This window comes from Silurus aristotelis (genome assembly GCF_946808225.1).
Source record: "Silurus aristotelis genome assembly, chromosome: 7".
NCBI classification, from domain to species: domain Eukaryota; kingdom Metazoa; phylum Chordata; class Actinopteri; order Siluriformes; family Siluridae; genus Silurus; species Silurus aristotelis.
In genome coordinates this window covers 23520503-23545527 of record NC_139580.1, presented here as the reverse complement: position 1 = coordinate 23545527, position 25025 = coordinate 23520503, and the positions used below count along the sequence as shown (strand labels likewise).

The window sequence follows — 25025 nt, the reverse complement described above, 5'->3', positions numbered from 1 at the left end:
GTCTAAGCAGGCCCCCGCCTTCGACTGCTGCCCAATCCTCACAGCACCGTCCCTTACGGTCCCTCCTGCAGGTGGTGAGCCCACGGGAAGGCGGCCCCACATCATTCCGACGTCACGGACCTTGATAATTCCCTCGTAAGGGACCTAGTTTTTAGATAAGAGGCCTAAATAACTCTACTAACTATTAACTAAGTATAGTAACATGTAGGAGATTGTTTATTTATTTATTTTTTCCAATGTTGCTACAGTATACTGTAGATTGTCTTCAACTCTAACATCAGCTTCATGCTGACATCATGATATGCATGAGGTTTTAGTCTGGGAGAAGAAATCATCTTACTATTTACATTATGTGCGAATTATGTGTGTTCACCATTTACATACCTGTGAATGAGTTGTTACTGTAAAACTGCAACATTTTAAAATGAATACATTATAATAGTATAATAGTATACATAGTATAAAGCTTAAAAAATGCTTTTTTAGCAAATTAATCAACACCTAACGGTTCAGATTATTGAATTCACTTGCACTATAGTGTAAAAAATGTTTTTCCTTGTTTATTAATTAATTAATTATAAATGTACAACAGTGAACAGCTGTATGAACTGTGTCCCATACTGATACAAAGGTTTGAATAAATAAAAACTAGAAAAATGCAAGTGTACCGTTAAAACGTCACCAACAAAACTAATCCATTTATTTTTATTAAATAGCCTTTGAACTTTAGCAAATAAATAGTAGCTAATAAAAAGCATAGTGTCAGGATAACTACAGTCTGGCCATGACCTATTTTAGGATTCTTTGTAAATCCTGCATAATTTTTTAATTCGAAATCTGTCCCCAAATCTAACAATACAATGCTAGAACAATGTTTTGCCAGTCTAATGTAAAACATGCCCTTTCTAAAGCACTATAATCAGTCGTAAGGCAAAGAGTCAGTGTTCCCCCTGGGGCAATGTTTCTCAGACTGCTCAGTCTGAGTTTGAGCCTAATCAGAGCATCCCCGACTGATGTCAGGACGGAAACTTTTAGACAATAGCCAGACCAGTTTTATGAACAATGGTAGAATAATGTCTTTTGACTCCTTGATCATGTCACTAGAACTACGTTGTGTACAATGCATCCGGAAAGTATTCACAGCGTTTCACTTTTTCCACATATTATGCTACAGCTTTATTCCAAAATTGATTAAATTCATTATTTTCTTTAAAATTCTTTAAGCAATACCCCATGCCCAATGGCCCAAGCATTCTCTTTAAATGACCTGAAAACTAAGTCTGTCGCACAGTGAAGCTCTGGCTTCCTGACCGCCCGATGTGTCTCCCAAGTCTAGCTTTTGTGGCAGGTCAGACTGATAGGCCTGCAGCCTCCATGGTGTGCAAACAGCCTGCGGCTTGGCCTGCTGAGGCTTAAGCCTTTCGAATCAGCGCCGAGGTAGTTTGAATGGACTTGGCGGGCAGTGCTGGGGTTTTTATGGAAAAGATAGCTAGCCAGCGTCTCTACGACCCGAGAGATGGTCCCATAAACACATTTATTTTTTGAAAGGGCGGGCCAAATAAGGCTTTGCCCAAGACCTGGACACCTCAGTGTGAAGGCTCAAAAAGATGGGGGGCAGACACGGCATGGAGGCTGTGATACGGATCTCATAAAGCTTACTGGATGGGCGAGCTTCCTGCTGATCGGTCGGCCAATCTATCTCTATCTAGCATGGTTTGGCATGGGTCACTGCCTCTAATAGTTCCTCAAAGGGGTCTGGGTGAGGGGTTGTCTCTGACGATTTGCTCAGCTCCATCCCCCTCTCAGAGGAAGAGAGGCAGAGCTAAGCGCTCATAGCATAGGGAAGAAATCGCCGAAACCAACCGATCAGATTGCCGCAGACCAACTGCAGAATGCTGGACCAGGTCCTCAAACGCCGCATTGCCTCAGCGAAAGTGGGGCTTGGACCATGAGAAACGGTAGCACCCTCTTCAGTGTTTTTCGAGAGCAGAGCGCTCGCATGCAATCTGCGCAGCCGATTCTTTTGGGAACCGATCTAGCATGCTCCGTTCCCAGACAAGCGACACGGAGATTGTGCAAATCTATTCTTTCACGTTTTCATTATGGAGTATTGTTTGTAGAATTTTAAGGAAAATAATGAATTGAATCCATTTTGGAATAAGGCTGTAACATAAAACGTGGAAAAACTGACGCGCTGTGAATACATTCCAGATGATGTATGTTGACTGAACTGAAAGCTGTGACTAGATGAAGATCGTAGAGACAGTTATTGTATTGTGACACAATATGATATATGACTTTAACTTATTTCTTACACTATACTATATCTAACTGGATGAGTGAGTGTACTGTTATAAAGCAGATGTAGACTTGTATTATTTCTTTTCTAATGTTTTTAAGCATACCAGCGTAATAGTCAACAACAAAACAGGTAATTCAACTTTTTTATTGCTCTTTTAAATTAGAGTTAGTAAAGTGGCGTGTCTTACAGGATTGATCATATATCCTTTCTTACTACTAAACATAGCACCATAGCATAATTCATGATTTTATTATAAAAAAAACTCCACACCAATCATACAGATAAAAAAAATGGCCTCTGTAAAACATCTTTGGATAATACATGGCCAATGGGCCCGTTTTTTCATTTCATCATTTGTACCTAGACATAATGACTATTCATTATTTGCATTTCAAGTTTACATGTTTCTTTTTAAAAAGTGTACAATTTCAAACTATTATTTTATGAATACAGAAGTGACACGTTTTTGCACATTTCTTGGCACATTGTGCATCTCGTAATTGTTTTATTTCTGATACAGACCTCGGAGTTCAGTTGCCTGTCAAAACAACAATAACCAATGTAATGTTAGCTGCACATAGATTTATATAAGACTGCTGTTTTTAAATGGAAATGAACTGAGATGATGTGTGAAAGTCCCTTGATTGGTGTACATGCACCCACAAGTGAAGACTTTAGTCTAAGTATAGAGTGCCAGATCAGGTTGTTTCCAAATCGCTCCTGGTTGCTTCTAACATCAGAGGCACTCAACTAACAGGCCAACATCACACCTAAGCATGAAATTACATGTACCACAAAGTCTCTGTTATGTAGATAATAATAAAAACCTCTAGACCTCTTATTTTCGACCTAATTGTAGAGGTAATTTCAGTAGTAAAAAAAAAAAAAAAAGCACCAGCAATTTAATACTTCTTTTTCGAAAGTTAATCGCTTACTAACAAGTAATGCCAATTCTGTAACACTGAAAACTAAGGTTTTGCCATTCGTAGTAGTCATAGCGACAACACAATGTACATATCTACATACCTCATTACAATATAAATACCGTCATACATAAATAGCAAAACAAACAAACAAACAAACGAATACATAAACAAATTGAAAAAAAAAAAGGACCATATTTTGAATAACCAACTTTGCAGGAGGTAGGGTCAGATTGTTAATCTATCACTGGTTATAACGGCCGATCTGCATCGGAAACACATATACTTGGCTAAATGAATGACTTTATTGATTGAATAAAAGAATGGAACAATTGATTGTAGTTTTTCTAGTTTTACAACGGCCAATCACATTGTAATATACCTCAAATTGCAATTGGTAAAAATAACATACTCTATTTGCAACATTATAAAAACAACCCTGGTGTCTTCTTTAGCTATAAAAAAAAAAAACATTCTTTAATAATTATTTTACCCCACAGGTTATTCACTTTCTTGGCTATATACACAGCAATAAACTTGATTTATAGTTACTTCACAGTTCTTTGCAATGCTTTGCGACTGGCTTTGAAACAAAGCTTTAAGGTACGGTACGATTATAATTACGAAGCCTAACTTTGAACGCTCATCAGGATAATGTGAACACTCATGTTGGTCGATGAGAGCCTTAATTCACACAATTATTATTATTGTTTTGCTAGGTTGAGTTTTAAGATTTAGCGATCTGCTGTTTTCAGGTTCTTTTCTTTTAAAAATATTTCATGAAAAAATATTACTTTTTTTTAAATCAAAAATCTACCTACCTCCCTTCAGTCAGTGCTGTTGCACATTAATTGAGGGGACAATTATTCAGTAGTTCCTTTTTTTTTACTCCTGGCTAAGCCTTTGGAGCTAAAATGTTCCACGATCATCAAAAAAAAAAAAATCCCTTTTGGAGCAGACACTGCCCAAATGATTGCTTATGAAGTTTATCATATACATATTGCAAGTGTACAAATGTCAAGCTTTTAGATCACATACTTCTGTGATTGTGAATGTAAAAGAAAACATTGTTCAGTTAGGATCAAACACTATTATAGAAACACTATTCATTTTACTAGTGCTTTAGGCTTAGCCTTGTTTAGAATTCTTACTATAATCAGTGTATTTGCATACTGAATAACTATATTTCCACTATTTTCCCTGGTTAGGAATAAATACTTGTGTGGTATGAGGTGAACGTGTCCTATACCAAGTAAGACAAGAGAGGTTACAAATATTGTTACAAACCCACCCAATGGAGGAATGAGTCTGTTTTACAGTATGTGTGTACTAATGTTAAATGTTAAAGCTCCAATAACACTTTTTTACAGCTTTTTTTATACTCTTTAATTATATCAGTCAACTTTATCAGTCAGAGTGCTGGTTGTTGTTTAAGTTTTGAAGAAACTTGATTAATTTGTAACCAAACTGAAGAACAACGTTGGAAATACAGTCTACTGTCTCATGTGGAAAAACAGACAGGCCCAATATATAACAATATTAAGATTTGATATATACTGTGCATGTTATATACTGTTACTAATTTTCACATATCCTGTGTGTAGTTCTGACCCAGCACAGATGCTGTGTTTGTGTATGGATGTGTCATTTCTTTTGGTGATAATGAAGGGAAAACTTCAGCTGTAACTCACTACAGTTATGATTATTAACCAGAGTAACAGGACATTTCCCATTAAGAAGAGACATAAAGCCTCAGTGCACCAAAAAGGTAACCACCAGTGGTCATATGCATGTTAAATACATTTTATAGAGCAACCATTCTTCACGTGAGTTCGTGCAGCTCAGTGTAGTGTGATCGCTTTTCACGAAATACGCCCCTGGTGGAAATTTTAATCTGCGCAGCTGCAGACATGATTTGACAGTCTTTCACTGGACTTGCACAAGGAGACCAGTATGAGGATGAGGAAGACACTTTCCACAGAAACCTCCACAGCGCCCGTAGATTCGTGTTCCATCCTGGCAAGAAGATACTTAACAAGTTACATAAATTACAGTAAAATTATGCACATAAATATTGCCTTATCATGCTAAAGGTGCATCTTATATTACTATGGCAATAAATTGAATTATTGAGTCAAATATTATTAATTAGAATCAAAGGCCTTACCTCCGATCGATGGACTTTGACTGAGACATAGTTGCCTTGAGGCACCCATTTAGTCAATTCAGCCACTTTCAGTCCTGTCCCAGTGAGATTGATGCTGAACTGACCCTGATCAACAATAAGACAGTTACTAATTTATACCGTTTCTTTACGGTTGTTGTGCCTATTCAAGCAGCAGTGGTTGTGGCAGTTCAGATCCCTACCTGTGGGCATCTAGCAGCACTGTAACAGTCACCGGCACTACCAAATGGAACAGGGTGGCCAAGAAGAGTTTTAGAAAACTGTGCATCTGTGGCTGTTTTAAACAATACAAAAGAGCACAAGCTGGTTAAACATAACACATGAGAGCTGGTACAGCTAAATCCCATTACAGTGAGATCATGTCTCATAATAAAAGCTTGAAGAAAGAAAGATGAAGAAAGATGAAGATGATTTAAAGAGCATGAACATTTTCTTTGCACTGAATTTTATTAAAGACTATAAAGCTCTGTGTTGTCCTGCTAAATGCATTTCAAATGTAGCATCAGGTATCCATTTACAGTACAGCAGACTTACTGATTATTCGCATGGTGCTGAGGTCCATTCTTACTCTGTGGTACAGAGTGTAGCCCACTGCAGGATAGTCATTTCTGCAAGCACAGTCCTGACGTCTGCTACCATTATGCGGACACTCGAAGGGGTTATTCAGTCTAGAAGACAAACAAAAACAAAGAACGGTGTAAGAAAAATGAAAAAAAAAATTCATTAATTTAAACAAAGCCGCTTTGTCATTCTGTTCTTCATTCAAATCAGTCATTCAATTACATTCATTCATTTACACTGTCGTTCGGTTCTTCAATCATTTGTTCATTCATTCATTCATTCATTCATTCATTCATTCATTCATTCATTCGTTTACACTATTATTTAGTTCTTCATTCATTTATTAATTCCCTTAAACATCCAGTTAATCTTTTTTCAGTTACTCATTCATAAATTTTTTGTTTAATTAAGTCACTTATTCAGACTGTCTTTTATTCAGTCATTCATTTAAACCTCCGCCATTCTGTATTACAGTTTCTTTCTTTCTTTCTTTCTTTCTTTCTTTCTTTCTTTCTTTCTTTCTTTCTTTTTTTCTTCCTTTCTTTAATACCTTATCTGTGTATTTGTTTTTTTTCTACATACTTTTTTGTTTCATAGGGAAGCAAAAGCATAGCATTCAATAATTTCTTAACTTACTCGAATATGCTCGTGAAGAAAATCTTACCTGTATCCATACACCTCTGAGTAATTGTCAGTGTGGCCACTGCGTAGGGTCACATACTCCTTTGGAAAGCTTGTCTGCATTTCTGCACAATAAATCTGAAGGACTCTTGATTTAACTCGGAGATGATGTTCACCATCTTTTTGAATGCCTTCTCTCATCTGTAGTTCCCTGCAATTGGAGGCCATTTCACCTAAAACAAACAAATGTAAACTCAAAAAGCGCAGCAAAGGAAATTTTAAACTACAAAGATGAAAACGGAGAAGAAAATCTACACCCAATGTATGAGTGTCTGTGTTTTACATAATGCTGCACTAAAACCAGCTTATTCTTTTGCATAAAGTCATTTCCATGTGGATTGAAAACGTGTCCTTGGAATCACCGATTGGCAGTAATACACAAATGCAGAACTCCCAAAGCCTGACTTGGCAGGAAAATGTGCAGCAGAAATCTCTAGCTACGTGCCAGAGCATATGAAAGTCAGAAAAAAAACCTAAAAGTCCTTGGCACCCAATGTTCTCTCTGGTAGGGTCAACATGAGGTAATACTGAGGCATACTGATCAAAAAGCATACATCAGCTGGTTTTAAAAGCCGTCCTTCATAATGAAGACCTGGATATTTATTGCTTGAAGGATAAAATAACTTTAAACTAGGCTGAATATCAAAATCCTCACACTTTTTTTTTTTTCTTTTCACTAAGAAGAATCAAATCCAGTTCAGTAAAGACAATTGAATATTATCATAAAGCATATGTGTATAAGCAACAGCCACAGGCAACGCAGAGTGAAGCCATGTGTGAAAGACTGGAGCTGAGATATTAAGGTGGTGGATGTCCAAGAAACTGACACACACACTCAAACACATACACCCCCCACCACACACACACACACACACACACACACACACACACACACACACACACATATATACAGCAATATTTCAGAAGAATGTCTAAAATTAATATTCATGTTAATGTTTTAAGATATCTACTAAGACATTTATAATACTAACATTGTCTCTGTCTGCAAGCTGCCTGGGAATGAGGTCGGCTGGATAATGAGCAGTTTTGAGAGGGAAGATGTTTATCGGTGAGACACTCGACTGTCCTCTGCATCACTCCAGCACCGCATGACTGAGAACACTACGAACGAAACGTAACAGAAAAATTGAAGAAATCAATGTAGAAATGGCATGGCAGTGCAGGCAAACTTTAAACTACAAAGATTTGTAAAATACATACAGCATAGAGAGCATTGAGAGTAAGCAGATACACTCACACACCTTGCTCCATGGACCAACTTTCCAGTACGCAGGCAGTACACATGCTGGGAGCTGGCATGGTTGGGTGTTTGGTGGAGGAGACTGTGGGCATTTGGAAGGCAAAACCTGGGTATAAGACTGACCACCAAACACCTGCTGGTTGGGAACAGAAGGAACTGCAGAGCATGACACCATCCTCTGCTGGTAACCTGCTCCACAACTCACAGAACACTGAAACACACAAATATAATATGCATCATCAGTGCAACTCAGTGGCAAAGCCCTCTTTGTCTACTCATATTCAAATAGTTACTCTCAAGCAGTGGTGGACTTTAACGAAGTAAATGTAATTACTTACTGTATTTGGGTAGCTTTTTTGTGTATCTGTACTTTACTGAAGTATTTCCATTTGGGGAGACTTTTACTTTAACTTCACTACATTTTAAAGTCAAATATCTTACTTTTTACTACCTTTTGCTAAATCAGTCGTTACTGTTTATTTATGAGCGGCAAAGGTGGGAAGTAACGGAGTACAAATACTTCGTTACTGTACTTAAGTAGATTTTTTCGGTATCAGTACTTTACTCCACTATTTATTTTTCAGACAACTTTTTACTTTTACTCGTTACATTTTTACACAAATTTCTGTACTTTTTACTTCTTACATTTTCAAAACCGACTCGTTACTTTAGTTTTAATCCATTGATTTGGTGAAATATTTTTTTTATTTTCACTGCGCGCCGATTTCAGCCGAACAACCGATTTCCTGTTACTGCGCGTCTTTTTCAATCCACTGGTGTTTAAAGTCCTGACTTTCACTCACCACAGATGTAGACTAGTTTATGGAGCTAAGAATCAACAGGCAGAAGGCAGTAAGAAGTGGCTGAGACAGAGGGAGTCAGTGATGTAAACATGACTGAGAACAGACACATTCCTGATCATCATCATCTTTTCTCTGCTTGTGTTCTATATGTGGATCTTCAGCCTGGACACATTCATTAGGTAACAACATTTTAATTCGTTTTGTATTAATATTAATATTAATATATATATATATATATATATATATATATTTGGCTGTCAAAATTAAAATTATTTTAAACGGCACTAAATGTTATTAACGCGCTATCAATTCAGCGCGCATTTCTGTTAAACAATTTTTATAGAAAATGTAAATACATAAATAGATAACTAAATAAAAAAGAGGCGCAATTAAAACCTTCGGCAAAAAATACGTTTATCCACAACGTCCTTTCTTAGATATAAAATAAATAAATAAACTCCAGATAAAAATATTTTTAATCAGTAAACTTTTGTTTTATTTCTGAGTCTCAAATCAAACACCAACATCCGCCATGTTTTACACAATTTACCCTCTGGGTGGCGTTTTGTGGGTTTTTCCCTCATAATGGCGACACAAACTTAAATTACTGTCTTATATATATATATATATATATATATATATATATATATATATATATATATATATATATATATATATATATATATATATATATGCTTCCTGACTTGACTTGAAGAGGTGCATTTTCTCCGGTATCACCTCATTAACTGTCCGTGTGGAAACATAGCAAAGGCGCTAAATGATGTCCACACGTCTCTGCACTGATATAGCCTTTATATTTAATCACTGTACATATGCTTACATATATATCACATACTGTAAATATGATACATGTTTAACACCTCCAAGCTGCCAGTTTTGGGCACCTGAGCAAACCCTTAACTCATTACTGCTCATTTAGTAAATGAGATCATTAGAAGTCGCTCGGGATAAACACTTCCAACAGGAAGTAGCTATATCTCGCTATCTTTGTCTCTCTATTTTCTCTATCTAATTGTCTCTGTGTCTCTTTTAGTAAATGTCTCTGTCTCACTGTATATGTCTCTCTCTTGCTGTCTCTCTATTTGTTTCTCACTCTTTCTAAAGCTGTGTCTGTGTCTCTGTGTCACTTTGTCTTTGTCTCTGTCTTTCCTGCTTATTTACATGGTTAACAAAGTTTTAAGTTTTAAAAGTAATGCCATTAGCGATCTATGATGAAAGACTTTCCTGGTTTGATTCTTACCTCTAGTTTCATATTTAACATTATAAGAAGTTTTTAAAAACAGAACAATAAAAGGTCATTAAAATTGGTTGCTGGTAAATCATGGTATATCAGTGGTGCAGGTGTTGGAGATGTGTTTCTTGTACCTGATTCACCTCTCATAGACTTCGAGTTACTGACAGAATGAACAGGAAGGAGAAGTTTTGACCCTCTACCATCATGATCTAAGAGAAAACAGTGGTTTCTTAACTATAGAAAAACCAAGAGTCCAATAAGCAAAGCTTAGTTTGCCACCCCTCTGGTAGTGTAGTGGTTAGTGATGCGGCCTCTGCTATCTGATTTACCTGGTTCAATTCCTACCCATTAGCTATCCTTTAAATTGTTTAAAAAGTTTTATAAAAGAACCAAAAAAGATCCTAAAAATCAGGTCCTTGCAGGAGATCCTGTGGCTCAATTGGAAGAGCTTTGCCTCTGGGTTGAGAGGTTGCTGGTTCAAACCCCAGCCAGGGCTCAAAGTTAAGAGTGTGGAAGGTTCCGGTGACCGTAATGAGGAAGGTGTCAAAATGGCTGCGTGGAAGGTTTCAGAGGGCATATCCTGAACCAGGGGGACAATATCTCTGTAACCCAGCAGGTCTTCACAGCCTTTGTTCACAGTCACCCACTCCATTGCTCACCACACGCTACTTTCCACACAGCTAACCCAGTGTGGGGACAAGCCAGATTTGAACCAGCAAGCTCAGAGGCAAGGCTTTTACCACAAAGCCATCAAGTCCAACAACTCACCTTCGTTTTTTGGGGGGTTTATCCTTCGTTTCATGAACCATCAGGAAGGACAGGCTGTGCCACCGGTTAGAGCAGGTCTATCTTTCTTTTTAACCCATCAAAACAAGAATATAATGCTAAAGACAGACTTAGAAAGCAAACCCATAACATGACTAGCAGAGACAAAGCAGGATTCGAACCCTGATTCACACCATTATCGAAGCACCAGCATTAACCCACTGAACTATCAGGAAGGAAAAGCTGGGAAGCTTGTTTAGAGCAAGTCTATCTTTCTTTTTAACCCATCAAAACAAGAATATGAAGATCAGGAATTTACCCTACCTCATGACTAGCAGACAGAAAGCCAGGTTTGAACCCTGACCACCAACATTAGCAAAGTACCAGCCTTAACCCACTAGGCCATCAGAAAAAAACAGGATGGGAAGCTTGATTAGAGCAGGTCTATCATTCTTTTCAAACCATCAACACAAGAATTTAACGCTAAAGAAAGATGTAGGAAGCGAATACAGATGTAAGTAGCACAAGTTGAACCCACATTGTAAATAGCAGGATTCGAACCAAGAGCACCACCACCAGCGAGACACCAACGTTAACCCATTGAACCATTGGTGAGGACAGGCTAGGAAGCTTGTTTAGAGCAGGTCTATCGTTCTTTTCAACTCATTAAAAACAAAAATATATCGCTAAAGAAAAATGTAGGAAGTGAATCCTGATCGTGACTGGCAGACAGAAAGCAGGATTCGAACCCTGAACCCCACCAAAAGCACAACACCTGATTTAACCCACTGTACCATCAGGGAAGACAGGCCAGGAAGTTTGTTTAGAGCAGGTCTATCTACCTTTAAACCATCAACACAAGAATATAAAGCTAAAGAAAGATTTAGGAAGCAGGAACATAACCTACATCACTAGCAGGATTCAAACCCTGATCCTCACCATCAGCAAGGCACCAGCCTTAATCCGATGAACCATGAAAGAGATCAGACTGGGAAGCATGTTTAGATGAGGCACAAGCCTTAAACCACTGAGCGACCACTGCTGAAAAGCATGTGTGCTTTTTGGAGGGTTCATACTTTGTTTCATGCCAGCGCAGTAAGAAAGAAGGCATGTAGGACTGGCTTTGAAACCTTATCACCAGCGTGGACTATATTACAGGATCATGTTCAGGCCCAAGCCTTAACCCACTGAGCTACCACAAAAGTGGCTTTTTTTTTTTTTTTGGTGAAGTTATCTTTCATTAAAGACCAGAAAATCAAGAAATTAATCCAACACAGAAAGGACAGAATTGAAATGTTTTCGGAGTGAACAAGGTCCAGAAGTTTTATTTACCAACACAGCAACCAGCTTGACCAGGAATCAAACTCTCAAACTCAACCTCGTAGGGATACTGACATTAACCCACTATCTATGATGTGAGGTCCAGTTAACAGCTAAAACAGGTAGCAGTAATAACTACTTTTTACTTAAGTACATGTCAGAGCCAAAACTTCTTTACTTTCACTTAAGTAAAAAAGTATAATCAGTACTTCAACTTTTACCCGAGTATTTTAAAACATGAGGATCTGTACTTCTACTTAAGTAAAGAATGTGTGTACTTTTGCCACTTTTGAGCGGATAAAAACTAGTCAAGCATGCAGCAAGCCACCAATCATGGTAGAGCTCTGTGTTGAGCTTGTTTTGATTGCTACTTGGTAATATCTACTGCACCAACATACAGTTCAAGCAAAACATTTTGAGAGGAATAAATCGTGGAAAAAAACTCCTGACTGTAACTTGCCCTAACATCTCTGGCCTTATTTGTGCATTTATTTAGTTTTTTAAGTAGTTAAAAAGAAGGTTTTGGGCTCATAATAATTATAATAAATATTAATCAGTGTTTGACTCATAAATTTTAATATATTAATAGATTGGTGTTCTTACATTAGAGTCTTTTCACATAAAGTAAGTTGATTAAGCACAGAGTCTTATGGACAAAATTATAATATGATTATTATATATATATAATAATAACCTTATAGCCATAATAAATAATAATACTTTGGATACTTAAGTACATACAAATACTTGTTTACTTTTATTCAATTTTATGTTTAAAGGGAGCACTTTTACTTTTACAAGAATAATATTTTACTTAGTGTATCTATTCTTTATATTAAGGTTTGTGTACTTTGTTCACTACAGGTCTCAGGCCTATTATTGACCTGTGGCTGCATCAATATATTTTAAATGCAAGAGTAATATGAATATGTTACCTGTGACCATGATGCAGTTACCCACACATACTGACAGGGGGCACTGGTGCAAGTCTGATAAAGTTCAGGTCTGCTTGAGGGCTCACAGAGACTCTCGGAGACAGGATTCTTCACTCCATGCACACACTGGACTGTCCTATGTCTTATACCTTCCCCACATGTAGCGTTACACTGGACACATAAATGAGAGAGGGTTAAAATTAATTTTTCTTTTAGAAATTATACGATATTTTTCTGGTAAATGAGAATTCAAAATGCATCCTAAATAGTTAAAAGCGTTTCTATGTTTGGTATTTTCTTCATAGTTGAGAAGTCTCAGCGACTGAATTTGTGCTACAGAAGCTGGTTTAGATTAAAACACTATCACAAAATTAGTTACAGGTTTAGAGACTAAAAGAAAGGAGGCGGAGCTGGAGGTGGCAGAGCTGAAGATTTTTATTGGGAGTGACGAGGATGAGGATTAGAAAGGAGTTTATTAGAGAGACATGTAGGACGTTTTGGAGACAGGGTAAGGGAGGCTAGATTGAGATGGTTTGGACATGTGCAGAGGAGGGACATGGGGTATATCAATAGAAGAATGCGGAGGATGGAGCCACCAGGAAGGAGGAAAGGACAAAGGCCAAGGAGGAGGTTTATGAATGTGGTGAGGGAAGACATGCAGGTAGTTGGTTTAAAAGAGGCAGATGTAGAGGAGAGGGGGGGTATGGAGACGGATGATCCGCTGTGGCGACCCCTAATGGGAGAAGCCTAAAGAAGAAGTTACAATGTATATATATAAAAAAAAGGGGGAATGGTCAAAGCAAAGTCATGGCAGGAGTGACCACAAGGAGCAGTGTTGTGCTAAACTAAAAGCCTCCTGCACTAGTGTCAATCTAACATTCTAAACGGTTCTGCGCTTAACATTTTATACGGAGTATGGCAGAAAAGATAGTATTCATAAGCCATCATTGCTATCACTTTTTCCACATTTTGTTATTTACAGCCAGTCTCGTCGGCCCTGGTATAACAGGGTGTGTCCCACTCTGGTGGGACCCGAGCAGGCTTTGGTCATGAAACAAGAGGTAGACACTCTTCTGAGGAAGGAGGCCATCGAGGTGGTCCCTCCATCAGACAGAGAGTCCGGATTCTACAGCCGGTACTTCATAGTTCCCAAAAAGGACGGGGGGGTTGCGTCCTATTGTAGATCTACGTCAGCTGAACCACTCACATGGTTTCCTCAGGGATGATTATCATGATTACATATGTAACCTGGAGACGTTTTCTTAGCCTGTCCAATCTTTGAGTGAGGAATCTTTCTTCTAAAAGAGCCTCCTTAAAAAGTGTGTATTTCTTCAACAGCTGATAAGGGCATGTAATAATCATTATCTTATTCTTTAGGTGGTGTAATTTAAAAAAATATATACTTTATAAACTAATGTAAAAATCTCTAGTGGCTTTGAGGTCCCGTAAAAACTTTTCTCATTCAGAAGCCGTTTGTACTTTACTTGACTTGACTCCTAATTTTAAAGAACTATGGGGCCATCTGAGGTGTCCAGCAAACTGTATACGAATGTCACACCCAAAGCAGTGAAAACAGATGGTGAATCAGAAAGTGTGGGAAATGAGGGTCATCTTTAAGATAATGCCTCATGCTTACTGTGTGTGTGTGTACCGATAAACAACATAATTCCCCGAAAAATGTGTTTATGCAAATTGGATTGGTTCAGTAAAGGGACTAAATTTAAAAGAAAATCTAGTAATGACACATTAAGGACAATCACACTAAAAACTTTAATCAATACTCTGTCAATATCTGCCATACGCATTTATCCCTTTCTAGATTTCATGTGTATATACATATATTTTTCTATACTTTATACTTATTTTTTTATTTATTTTTTTTACTTTTTTTTTTTTTTTTAATCCCTATATTCTTTCTTTTTTCATGTTTAAATGTTGAACAGTCAAAAAAGCATTTCACTGCATGTGATACTCTGTACAAATGTGTATGTGACAAATAAAATTAAAATTAGAATTTGATTTTACAGAAGAGACCATTGGAAAGGCAAAAACTCACCTCCTGCCACTCACTCACTGACCAGCTATAAATGTGACACTCAGGCGACAAACACTGCTGCAAACTGCTGGGCCGGAGATGAGCATCACACAAGTCTTCCTGTACACGACCTTTGCCTTTCAACCTACAATACACGTCCCGTTTCTGCATCCCGACCCCACAAGTGACTGGGCACTGTAAACACAAAAACACAAAATATTGTTATATATTTAACGATTTAAATGTTGTTTGATGACTTTAATATAACATCAAAATTAAATGTACTAAATGTTTAAGAAACCTGGGAAAAATCTCATTAATATCATGCAAAATATTCACAATAATAAATGTAAGATGGTGTATCTGATTTAAATATTAGCTGAAGACTACATTTTGAAAGCCATGTCCAGTATTGTCTTTGCTTTTATGTCATGAAAGAGTTAATTGCTCTAAACTGGTGTTGTTTTGTCTTCAGCACCTGCTTCACACCGTTATTATGTCTCAACACTGTCAAGCCAAATACAAAGCTGATGCAAACATTTCTATTTAAATTCATTATATATTGTCTGCGTGAGCCAAGAGGATCTATAGAACCAGATCCTATCAAGGCAAACTGTTTGATGCTTCTTTTTTTTTTTGAACATCACTTCTTCTCTTGCACAAAATATGTGGCAAGGATCAAAGCAAACAAAGGACAGCTAACTGTGCTCGGTGCTTTCTTACTTCCTTCACTTATCTTGTTCAGCGTGTCATGACGTGTGCTCTTTGTCACAACTGACTTTGTAGTTAAAACAGGATTTGGGATGGGTATAAAACAACTGATGTGGGTTAAAATTTGACATAAGCCTGGCATCTGATCAGGAGATGAAAACTGGCAATTTAAGTATTATGGAAATGGCTATAACACAGACCTCAGCAGTAGAATAAAATGTATTCTTTTAAACAGGACTTTTTAGGTTTAATATAATAAAAAAGACATTAAAACATATTGTCTACAGCAGCTGTCCCCAATCTTTTTTGCGCTACGGACCGGTTTATTGTCAGACAAGATTTCCACGGACTGGCCTTTAAGGAGTGGCGGATAAATACAACAAAATAAAATGATACGACCGGCATAACAACTGGTATTTTCTAAATATAATAATAAACGTGAATCCACTGTGTTGTTGTTTGTTCATTTTGATAGCTTGGGGTTGGAATTTAGCGTTAATGTATTATGTGTTAGCGGCCGGAGCCCCTTTAAGAAGGTAGCGGATGGAGGTAAGACATGTGACCGAGGCATCTTGACATGCATCAAGAGTGAGTCATAGACAGATGTGGTGGAGAGAATACGGTAATTTTTCTAAATAAAACAAAGTTTAGAATTAGATAACAAATAATACGGAAATAATGAAAGTTATGTATTCTTTCTGTGCGGCCCGGTACAAATTGACCCACGGAGCGGTGCCGGTCCGTGGACCGGAGATTGGGGACCACTGATCTACAGTATGGAATATAACTTGTTGAGATATACTTTTGGTTCCAGACTACTTTTGCAAAAAAATAAATTAATTAATTAATTAAATTGCAAAGATTTTGTATTTTAATTTTAATTGATTATAAGCTTTATTTCATGTCTGTGTTCATTTTAAATGTCAGATCAATCAAGGCTTTTTGTTTCAACTACAAACATGAGTAGCTAGTCAGAATCGGATCTGTATTCTGGACTAGCTAGCTAAACATTTTATTCCTTATTTTCCTTATACAACAATGCAAACTTCAACATAATGGCATTTAATGTAACGAAAATGTTTATTCCGATTGTTTCTTGCTCTAAAAAAAAAAAACTAAAGCAATGTCACTTTACATCCTGTTCTGTATTTATTAATGGGGACTTCAAAGCACAGTAAGTCATTCTGGATAAGGACTTCTGCCAAATGTCATACATTTTAAATATAAAATGACACATTAAAAGACATTCTACAGGACGTGGTGTTATAAAATAACGTTACTCCCATTATGGGATTTTCAGAGATTTGACATAAATATGGAACAAAAACAAATGAGGAATATTACTAGTAACAGATGTTAAATCAATGTTTCTCTTTCAGAACAGTTTTTGTTACATTTTGGTTGTATTCATAGCAAAATACTGATTATTTCTGATTTTAGTTTTTATTCCTCAAATCCATGATACTAACATTAATGTTTTTTGAATCACAGTACTCACAAGTCTAGATATAATGTAATAGATATAATGTAATCAGACCTTATATGGCTCAAACAATGTATAAGCTTTGGCCGGGTTTGCCTTTAATCAGAAGATGATGAGCAGACAATTATTCCCATCTTCAGATGTCATGGTGTATTACTGGCTGCAGGCAGACGCTTTCCAAAAGCTCCCCAAAGGTCCTCAACATACCACCATATGTATATATGCACCAATACAAAACTAAATTCCCTAGACAGCATGCAAAAAAGCTATATCCAGCAGACTTCTAGGAATCTTGCAGGATTCAGAAAAAACATCTAAATCCTGAACACAGGCTTCTATAGTCAGTCACAGGCAAGAATGTTAGGATATAAACTATGTCTTTATGCACTAGTTGTGGATTTCATGATTTCATGGTGGGATGGAACGACAGCTGATTGCTTCCAGACCACAGCGGTATGGTCACTCTCAGGGGAAGTAAAGGCTAGCACCACTGGAACTGGGAGCCTGGCTCTGAACCTGTCTCAGCACCACCAAGGAGATTTCATGCTTATTCTTCAAGGTTGCATGGTACTTGCGAGCTTAAGTAGAATGGCAGTGACCACTCCACACTCAAACCTGCTTCTGTAACTAGTTCCAGACAAGACTTTGTTTATATCTGGCCTCAGGTTGAACTTGCAGAACAGCAGGAAATAAGTCCCTGGGATGGCACTTGTTTTACTCACGTACACACACCGTTTCATTCCAAAGTATCCCTTGATGAATAGCGTGAGAGCGGTTTAAGTGGTTTAGGTTGGTGATAAATTTGGGATTGTCTTTGTTTGTGGATCACCAGCTGTGTATATGCATTTGTGTGTGGTGTGTGTGTCCTGCCTTGATGTGACAGTATACTCAGCAAGTATGTCACCCCTTATGGACTGCAAGATGTGAGCAAACGTTTCCAGTGTGTGGTCGGCTCCAACAGGACTGTAACCTTTTTCTTTCCTCCCTTCCACCTACACACACATACACACTCACAGAGCCTTCTTAGTATAAACATATGTATAGATCCCCCACATAGATTTTGAGACTGTAGTCACAGGGCTTGAGAAAATCATGTTTGCTAATATTGATCCTTTTTACAATTTGATTACTCTCTATCCTGTGCCACAAGACCTGTACAATCTTTGAAACAGAAACAATCAAGTTCATGCTATATTCAAGCCTGATTTGAAACACATGGAGTTCTATCTAATCAGAGCTTAGCAGTCTGGAATCAAGTCACTTAGAAATGGGCTGCATTTCCAGCATTAAAATAAAATTTGAAAAATACAGAACACTGCAAATAATGGGGAACATGTTTCTAACAAGTGGTAGAATCTAGAGGAGGCCAAAAGCAGAAATATGGAGAAATTGCAAAACATGGATAAAGTATGCTGAGGTCAGAAAGAAACTAAAGACCCTGGAATGGTGAGACAACACTACCTGATGCTTTAAAAGATGTATTTAATAAAATATGCCTCTCAAAAGCCCTGTGTAAATTTTAAAAGGAGACTTCAAACACTTCATGAATGAGAATTCATAGCAAATGTATAGTAGGCAAAGAAGCATCAACTTATTTCATAAGGTATTTAAAGTTTATGGCCCTGGACTACCAGTTACTGTACCTTCAAATGACTTGGTCACATCACTCATCACGCATACTTCATGCACTTATATGTAGCCTCAGCCTTCAAAACACTCCTTGTCTCACATTGTTTTCCATGCTAATTGTTATGTTCCACACTCAGTTTTTAGAGATTTAGAGATTTGTCAAGTACTTGTGGATGACATAGCAAACTGTGTTCACAGAGAATGATTTCTGGAGGTGTTAATGAGCCCAAACAGTGATTTCCATTACATTATCCTTACTGTTTTAAATGCAGTGCCTACTGAAGGCACGAAGATCACCGGAATATTGATTTCCGCCCTTGGCCCTTGTGCACAGAGATTTCTACAGATTCTTTTAAACTTTTGATGATATTATGTACTGCAAATTATGAGATATTCAACTGTTGTGCAATTTTTTTGTTGAGAAAAATTATTCTGAAATTGTTCCACAATTTGTAGACAGTCTTTCACAGATTGGTGAAGGTCTGCCCATCTTTACTTCTGAGAGACTCTGCCTCTCTAGGATACACTATTTATACCCAATCATCTTACTGACCCGTTATTCAATTCAATTCAATTAATTTTTATTTGTATAGCGCTTTTAACAATGAACATTGTCTCAAGGCAGCTTTACACAGATAATGTGGTAATTAAAAGTGAATAGTGAAGGAAGAAACCTTGAGAGGAACCAGACTTAAGAGGGAACCCATCCCCGAATATCCATTTATAGCAGATATACGATGCAGTGCAGTGATAGTGATCAGAAGCAAACTGTATTCCTGAATCAATGTAGCAGTCTGTTGACATTTACTTCAGTCTAATCCATCCTCAAAGCTCCTGTTCTTACTCCAGAATTTCATGGAACCACCCAAGGCGTTGATGAGAAACCGTCCCAAGCTGCACAGAGTGGTCTCTAATCGAAGAGAACACTATTCCTGTTATCAATTAACCTAATTTATTGCAAAATGTTTCTACAACTGTTTAAATTTAATAACACTCACTTTTCCAGACTTTATTGCCCTGCTTTTTTGAGACGTGTTGCAGCCATGAAATTCTAATTTACCTTATTTTTCCTTAAAATGGTACATTTCCTCAGCTTTACAGTGTCCCATTTGGAATTGGGGTTGTACTTTTGTGCCTTTTAATAAATATTATCTGCCCCTGCTTCTATTACATAATAGTTTGTACCTAAAGTATGTGTTTTCTGCAATGTATATCATCTTCAAACATGAAACAATTCAAACATCTTTTATCGTTTAAAAAATGTTTCACTTTGTTTTTTGTAGTAGAAAATGCACATGATTTCAATAAAGTAACTTTTACATCATGCATACCGCTTGCCACTTGTTAGTTTTCCAGTTGGGACACGGTCCTGCCCTGCAAAGTTTGCGTGTCTTGGGTCGGGGAAGATGTGCACAGTGTTGTTCTTCAGTTTCAGTCTGGTTATGGAAGACACAGACCAGTTCTCTCTGGATGGTCCCCTTGCCACAAGTCACAGAACACTGCAGTGGATGACACAGATATAACATATAAAAACCAGCACATGGTCTTCAAACAATTTATTTAAAAGAATGCACTTTCCAATAAATGCTAATATTTTGCAGGAGAGAAAAAAAAGACAATGTCTTTCTTACTCAGACTTAATATTTAGTCCATGTTTCCACAATGTACTAAATGAATGTACAGTATACAGAGGGTTTAAAGTTAACTGTGCACGCCCATGGGAAAAACGAGGTGAGCGCGAGGCTTTAAAAACCTCAGTGTATACAATCATCTGGTTTCAATAAACATGGGCTAAGCATACAAGGCATGTTTCTTAAGGAAAAAAAAATCCATGATGCATTGAAAAGACCGCAAGAAGAAGCTTCAAGCCATTTTCCTGAGAATGTAAATGAAAATCCTTTTTTTATTCTATGTTTATTAGTAAAGATGTTAATTACAGAGCACTTTGGTGTATTTATCCAGGCTAAAAGTTACTCTAAACTCTACACAAGTAGAGTATCACCTTATACTTACCCACTTAGCATATTTATAAACTTCGAAAATTACATTAAATTAATCTCAAATGCAAAATACCAGGTTAAAGAAAATGTTCCACAGCATGCCAGTGGTCAGTGGACTAATCTATTTTTATTATGAGACAGAAATTAGTTATACGTTTAAAACAACATAAGGTAACAAAAGGATAACATGGGGAAACAATTTTGTGAACAAGCAACAATAAAAGCTACAATGGTACCAATTAAACCTTAAAAGAACACACAGGGTAGCCTGCGATACTATCCGAGACACACACACACACACCTCCATCACAAACATGGCAATTACAGAGGCATGTTAAACACAGGGCTTATGTTTGCTAGGAGGACATCAAAGTGTACTATGTAAAGAGACTGATCCTAAACATGCAGGTAGGAGCATTGTGCTCACTGCTAACATGATTATGCTCCTTTACTCCTCTCACCACAGAAACAGACTGGAAAAAATATGAAAATATGTAGGGTGGGAACAGAAGGTGTAAGCCCCTCCTCACGGCTGTAACCGAGTGAAAGAGGAGAAAAGAAAAAGAGCGAGAGGGAGGAGAGATGGAATTTGCCACTGCCATACGGAGCTGGGAAGCAGACTTATGACAGTTATGATAGAGAGTGGACGGAGTGCAAGGTAGAGAGCTCTCCTTCTGCATTCATCAAAATCAACTGTCACACCATTTAAGCAGAGATGGAAGTGAAAGAGATCTGACGCATGCTGCTAATGTGAAAACAAGAAAGAAAAATGGAATCTCAGAGGTCTACCTTTACAGTAAGTGAGATTTAAATCTAGACAAAAACATTTTTATTAGTGATTTTGGTATGTGATATTAAAAAACTTTTAACAGTTACTCTATGATCTTACTTTATGATTTACCTGGAGCTATTGATTATATGTTTTGTATTTTTGTATAGTAGACATTTGCTTCAGTATTTATTAATAGAAGTGCATTGTTTTATTAGAAAACTTTGCTAGAATCAAACTAGTGTGTTCTTAGCCGCTACATTACCCGAAAAGTCTCTTAATGACTCTTGTCTTTAAATATTCAAAAGTTTCTTTAAAGCTGTAGCTGTAAATATTATAAAATCGTGAGCGAGAGAAGATGTAATGGGAAAGCCGATATGGGTCACTTTGTCTTTGGTCACTATCAAAATATACTGCTTGAAGAAGTGAACCCACTAGCCTGAAAAGTACAACTGCAATAAAGTTTGATCTTTAGTGATAATTAATATCTTCTGTTGATCTGAAGATTTCTGCTTTAGTTTAAATTTGGGCAGCAGTCCTAGAAAGACAAAAATCTCGAATGAATGCGTGCTGAGGCTGAATACTATTAACTTTACACAGGGGAAAAAAAATTGCAAATAGCAAAAAATAGCCAAACATGTGGAAAGCAGAAACTCCTACAGCGTACAGCAATTTGTTTACACACCCCATCATAGCAATATTATCCTGATAACATTGTCGTAATAAAAGCGTTTAAAGTGAACGCAATGAACCTGCATATGCTACCTGTATTAAGACACACTATAATATAGTAATGAAGGAATTCTATAGTAAATGTACAGTTGGGAGGTGTACATGGCCATTCAAAGATTTTTTCACAAGGTGCCAGAGAGAATCTGAACTAGAAAGTGCAAGTTAATATTTTTAATAAGTTAATACTTTTTTTAATTCTAGAAAGTTCTTTTATCTGGTTTCTATTTTTCAGAAATATTTTTTATTACATTTTAGAAAATACATGGCAGTCATCTTTGGCTATGAAGTGATTACTAGAAGTGAGTGAAAAGTCATATTCAGAAATATGTGAAATGTAAAAACAAGTCGCTAGCAATCAATCAGATAGCTACTTTTTTTAAATTTACATACTGCAAATACAGTGTATAAAGATATTTTTATATAACTAACAGTAATCTTATAGTGGTTTCTGAGATGTGATATACACTAGCTCACAAGTCAGCTCAAATAAATGTGTTGAATTTCAGAAAGTTTTTGTGTCGCATTTCTAAAATGACTTTTTTATTTCATTTATTTATTTTCAAGACTATTCTATATGCTTTAGCTAAAAATAAAACTTTCCAGTTGTTGCACTATATTAAGCAGTTACGCCAATAACCAATAGGCAAAACATTTGAAAGCCAACAAGCTGAATGTGCTGAAGTACAATATTACCCTATGCCCTATGATTGATACTAATTCCATGTGGGTGCTTTTTTTTTGCAGGAGAAACTAGGAACAGTAACATGACAACTGCTGGTAAGAGTCGAGCAGATGTGCTGTAGTGCCTCAGGTATATAACTTGTGGCATCTAATTGTGTGTTTGGAATGGTTTTCTGAATTTTAGACAGATGAGAAAAATGTGTGCGTGTGTATATATATATATATATATATATATATATATATATATATATATATATATATATATATATATATATATATATATATATATATATATATATGTGGAATTCAAAATATAACACTGACAAGTGCTTCCAAGAAACAAGTGAAAAGGAACTGGAATCTGGAACTGCTTTATAAACTATAAACTATGCCAAACCATATGTCCACTCAGGAGCTTCTCTTCCAATAGAACTAAGCCAACCTAATACACTAAACTCTTCAGCACTGTGTTGACATTCAACAACATCCTGCAAGGACAAATACTTGTAGCCCTGTTGGCATGATTAAAGTGACCATTCAAACACATTCCCTACTTACAGTTCATAAAAATAATATGGGACATACTGTTACTAGAGGTGTATTTTTAAGGTGTATTATGAGCCAGAGACAGATCTAAAAGATAAGAAGGTGTAATTTGGCTTCTAATCCCTTTTTTACTCTTCTCAAGGATTTATGGTATAATATACAGAACTGACAGACAAAGTATGACAAACTGTTTCCAGACTTCAATAAAGCATGATTCATTGCCACCACACTATTCCATACCCTGTTTATTTTTCCGAAAGGCCATAATGTTTTTGTCCAAAGCTTGAATTCAGGATATGTTTCAATACTGCTTTCAACGCAGTCTCTTGTCAACATCCATATGAATCTCAGTGCTTTAGCGCAAAGATTGTTAGATCAAAGTTTTGTTGTCACCAGATTGATCAAATAATGAGGCATTTAAGAAAATAGCTTAGACAAATTTTAAAACTGAAGCTGATTATAAATATATATGATCAGGTATCATCGTTAAACAATCAGGTATTTGAAGACAAACCGGGGAGAATTAAATACTATGCCTTTCGAGAAATAGGACATGATTTCAAAGTGCTGCTCTTGCTGCATCACAGGGCAGAGTAACATATATGTGATTGACAGGTGACACAGAGTATGCAAATTATTTAACATCAGGGTCTTGTCTGTTGTTTTTGTGGTTTGCTATGTTCAAATTGGATTTTTTGCTAACTCTCTATTCAATAGATTGCAACAAACTTTGCTGTCTACAGTAGCTAGCTCACATTTTAGCTAGTTAACCAACAGCTGTTTGCAGCAAAGACCATCAACTACATGCCTGTTCCAAAAAGTAAGTGCATCAAAACATAAAGCCCACTTCCTGGTACACCCTTCACGCCTCGTGATGCAAGTGGCCCCCTGGTGATACATTTTTTCCAATCAGGAAAAGATGCTGAGCTAAAGCACAGTAACAAAACAAGTCTTATTAACAAACACAACCCCATAGTTACTCTATTTCGAAGCTGCTCCATGATTAAGGAATATCTCAGGTAAGTGGTTCCTCAGCCAAACCATAGCATCTATTAAACAGCACAGATGTTTCTGTTCTGCTCTAAAACTTTCTGAAGTCTGACACCTGCTTCAAGTGTCTCATTAAAACGTTCCTTCAAGCTAAGAATTTATAAAAAAACATGACATAGGGATGCTATTCATCTCCTTTTTATTAGGATAGTGCATTAGCTTAGCCTCACTGGTCTTTGGCTATATGTCATGGCTTACATGTGATGTGAGCTAAGAGGTAATTAGAGGTAAGTGAAAGTACATGTTGGAAATAAAGGGTAAAATGTAATTTTTTTTTCCAGATTTAAACAATGAATAAATAACATATTAAATTTATATGCATATTTCTGCCATAAATGAGTAACTGTTAAGTCCTCACATTTAAACAGAAAAACTTGGGTTTGTGGTAATGATTTTCT

The 25025-nt window shown here is 36.8% G+C and overlaps 1 protein-coding gene across 2 annotated transcripts in view; it reads right to left on the bottom strand.

The window, feature by feature from the left end:
• Window positions 1-2706: 2706 nt before the first annotated feature.
• LOC310728538 (A disintegrin and metalloproteinase with thrombospondin motifs 20) overlaps window positions 2707-25025 on the bottom strand; it is a 105230-nt gene continuing 82911 nt past the window's right edge. For both annotated transcript variants that reach the window (XM_083546084.1, XM_083546085.1), the window contains exons 29-38: window positions 20181-20348; window positions 15048-15221; window positions 12992-13162; window positions 7915-8124; window positions 7645-7774; window positions 6636-6825; window positions 5945-6078; window positions 5593-5684; window positions 5393-5497; window positions 2707-5241 (exon numbers count right to left, since the gene is read on the bottom strand). In XM_083546084.1, coding sequence (XP_083402210.1) covers window positions 5152-5241; window positions 5393-5497; window positions 5593-5684; window positions 5945-6078; window positions 6636-6825; window positions 7645-7774; window positions 7915-8124; window positions 12992-13162; window positions 15048-15221; window positions 20181-20348 — 1464 coding nt within the window. In that variant the 3' untranslated portion in view covers window positions 2707-5151. The remainder of the gene's footprint in view (window positions 5242-5392; window positions 5498-5592; window positions 5685-5944; window positions 6079-6635; window positions 6826-7644; window positions 7775-7914; window positions 8125-12991; window positions 13163-15047; window positions 15222-20180; window positions 20349-25025) is intronic.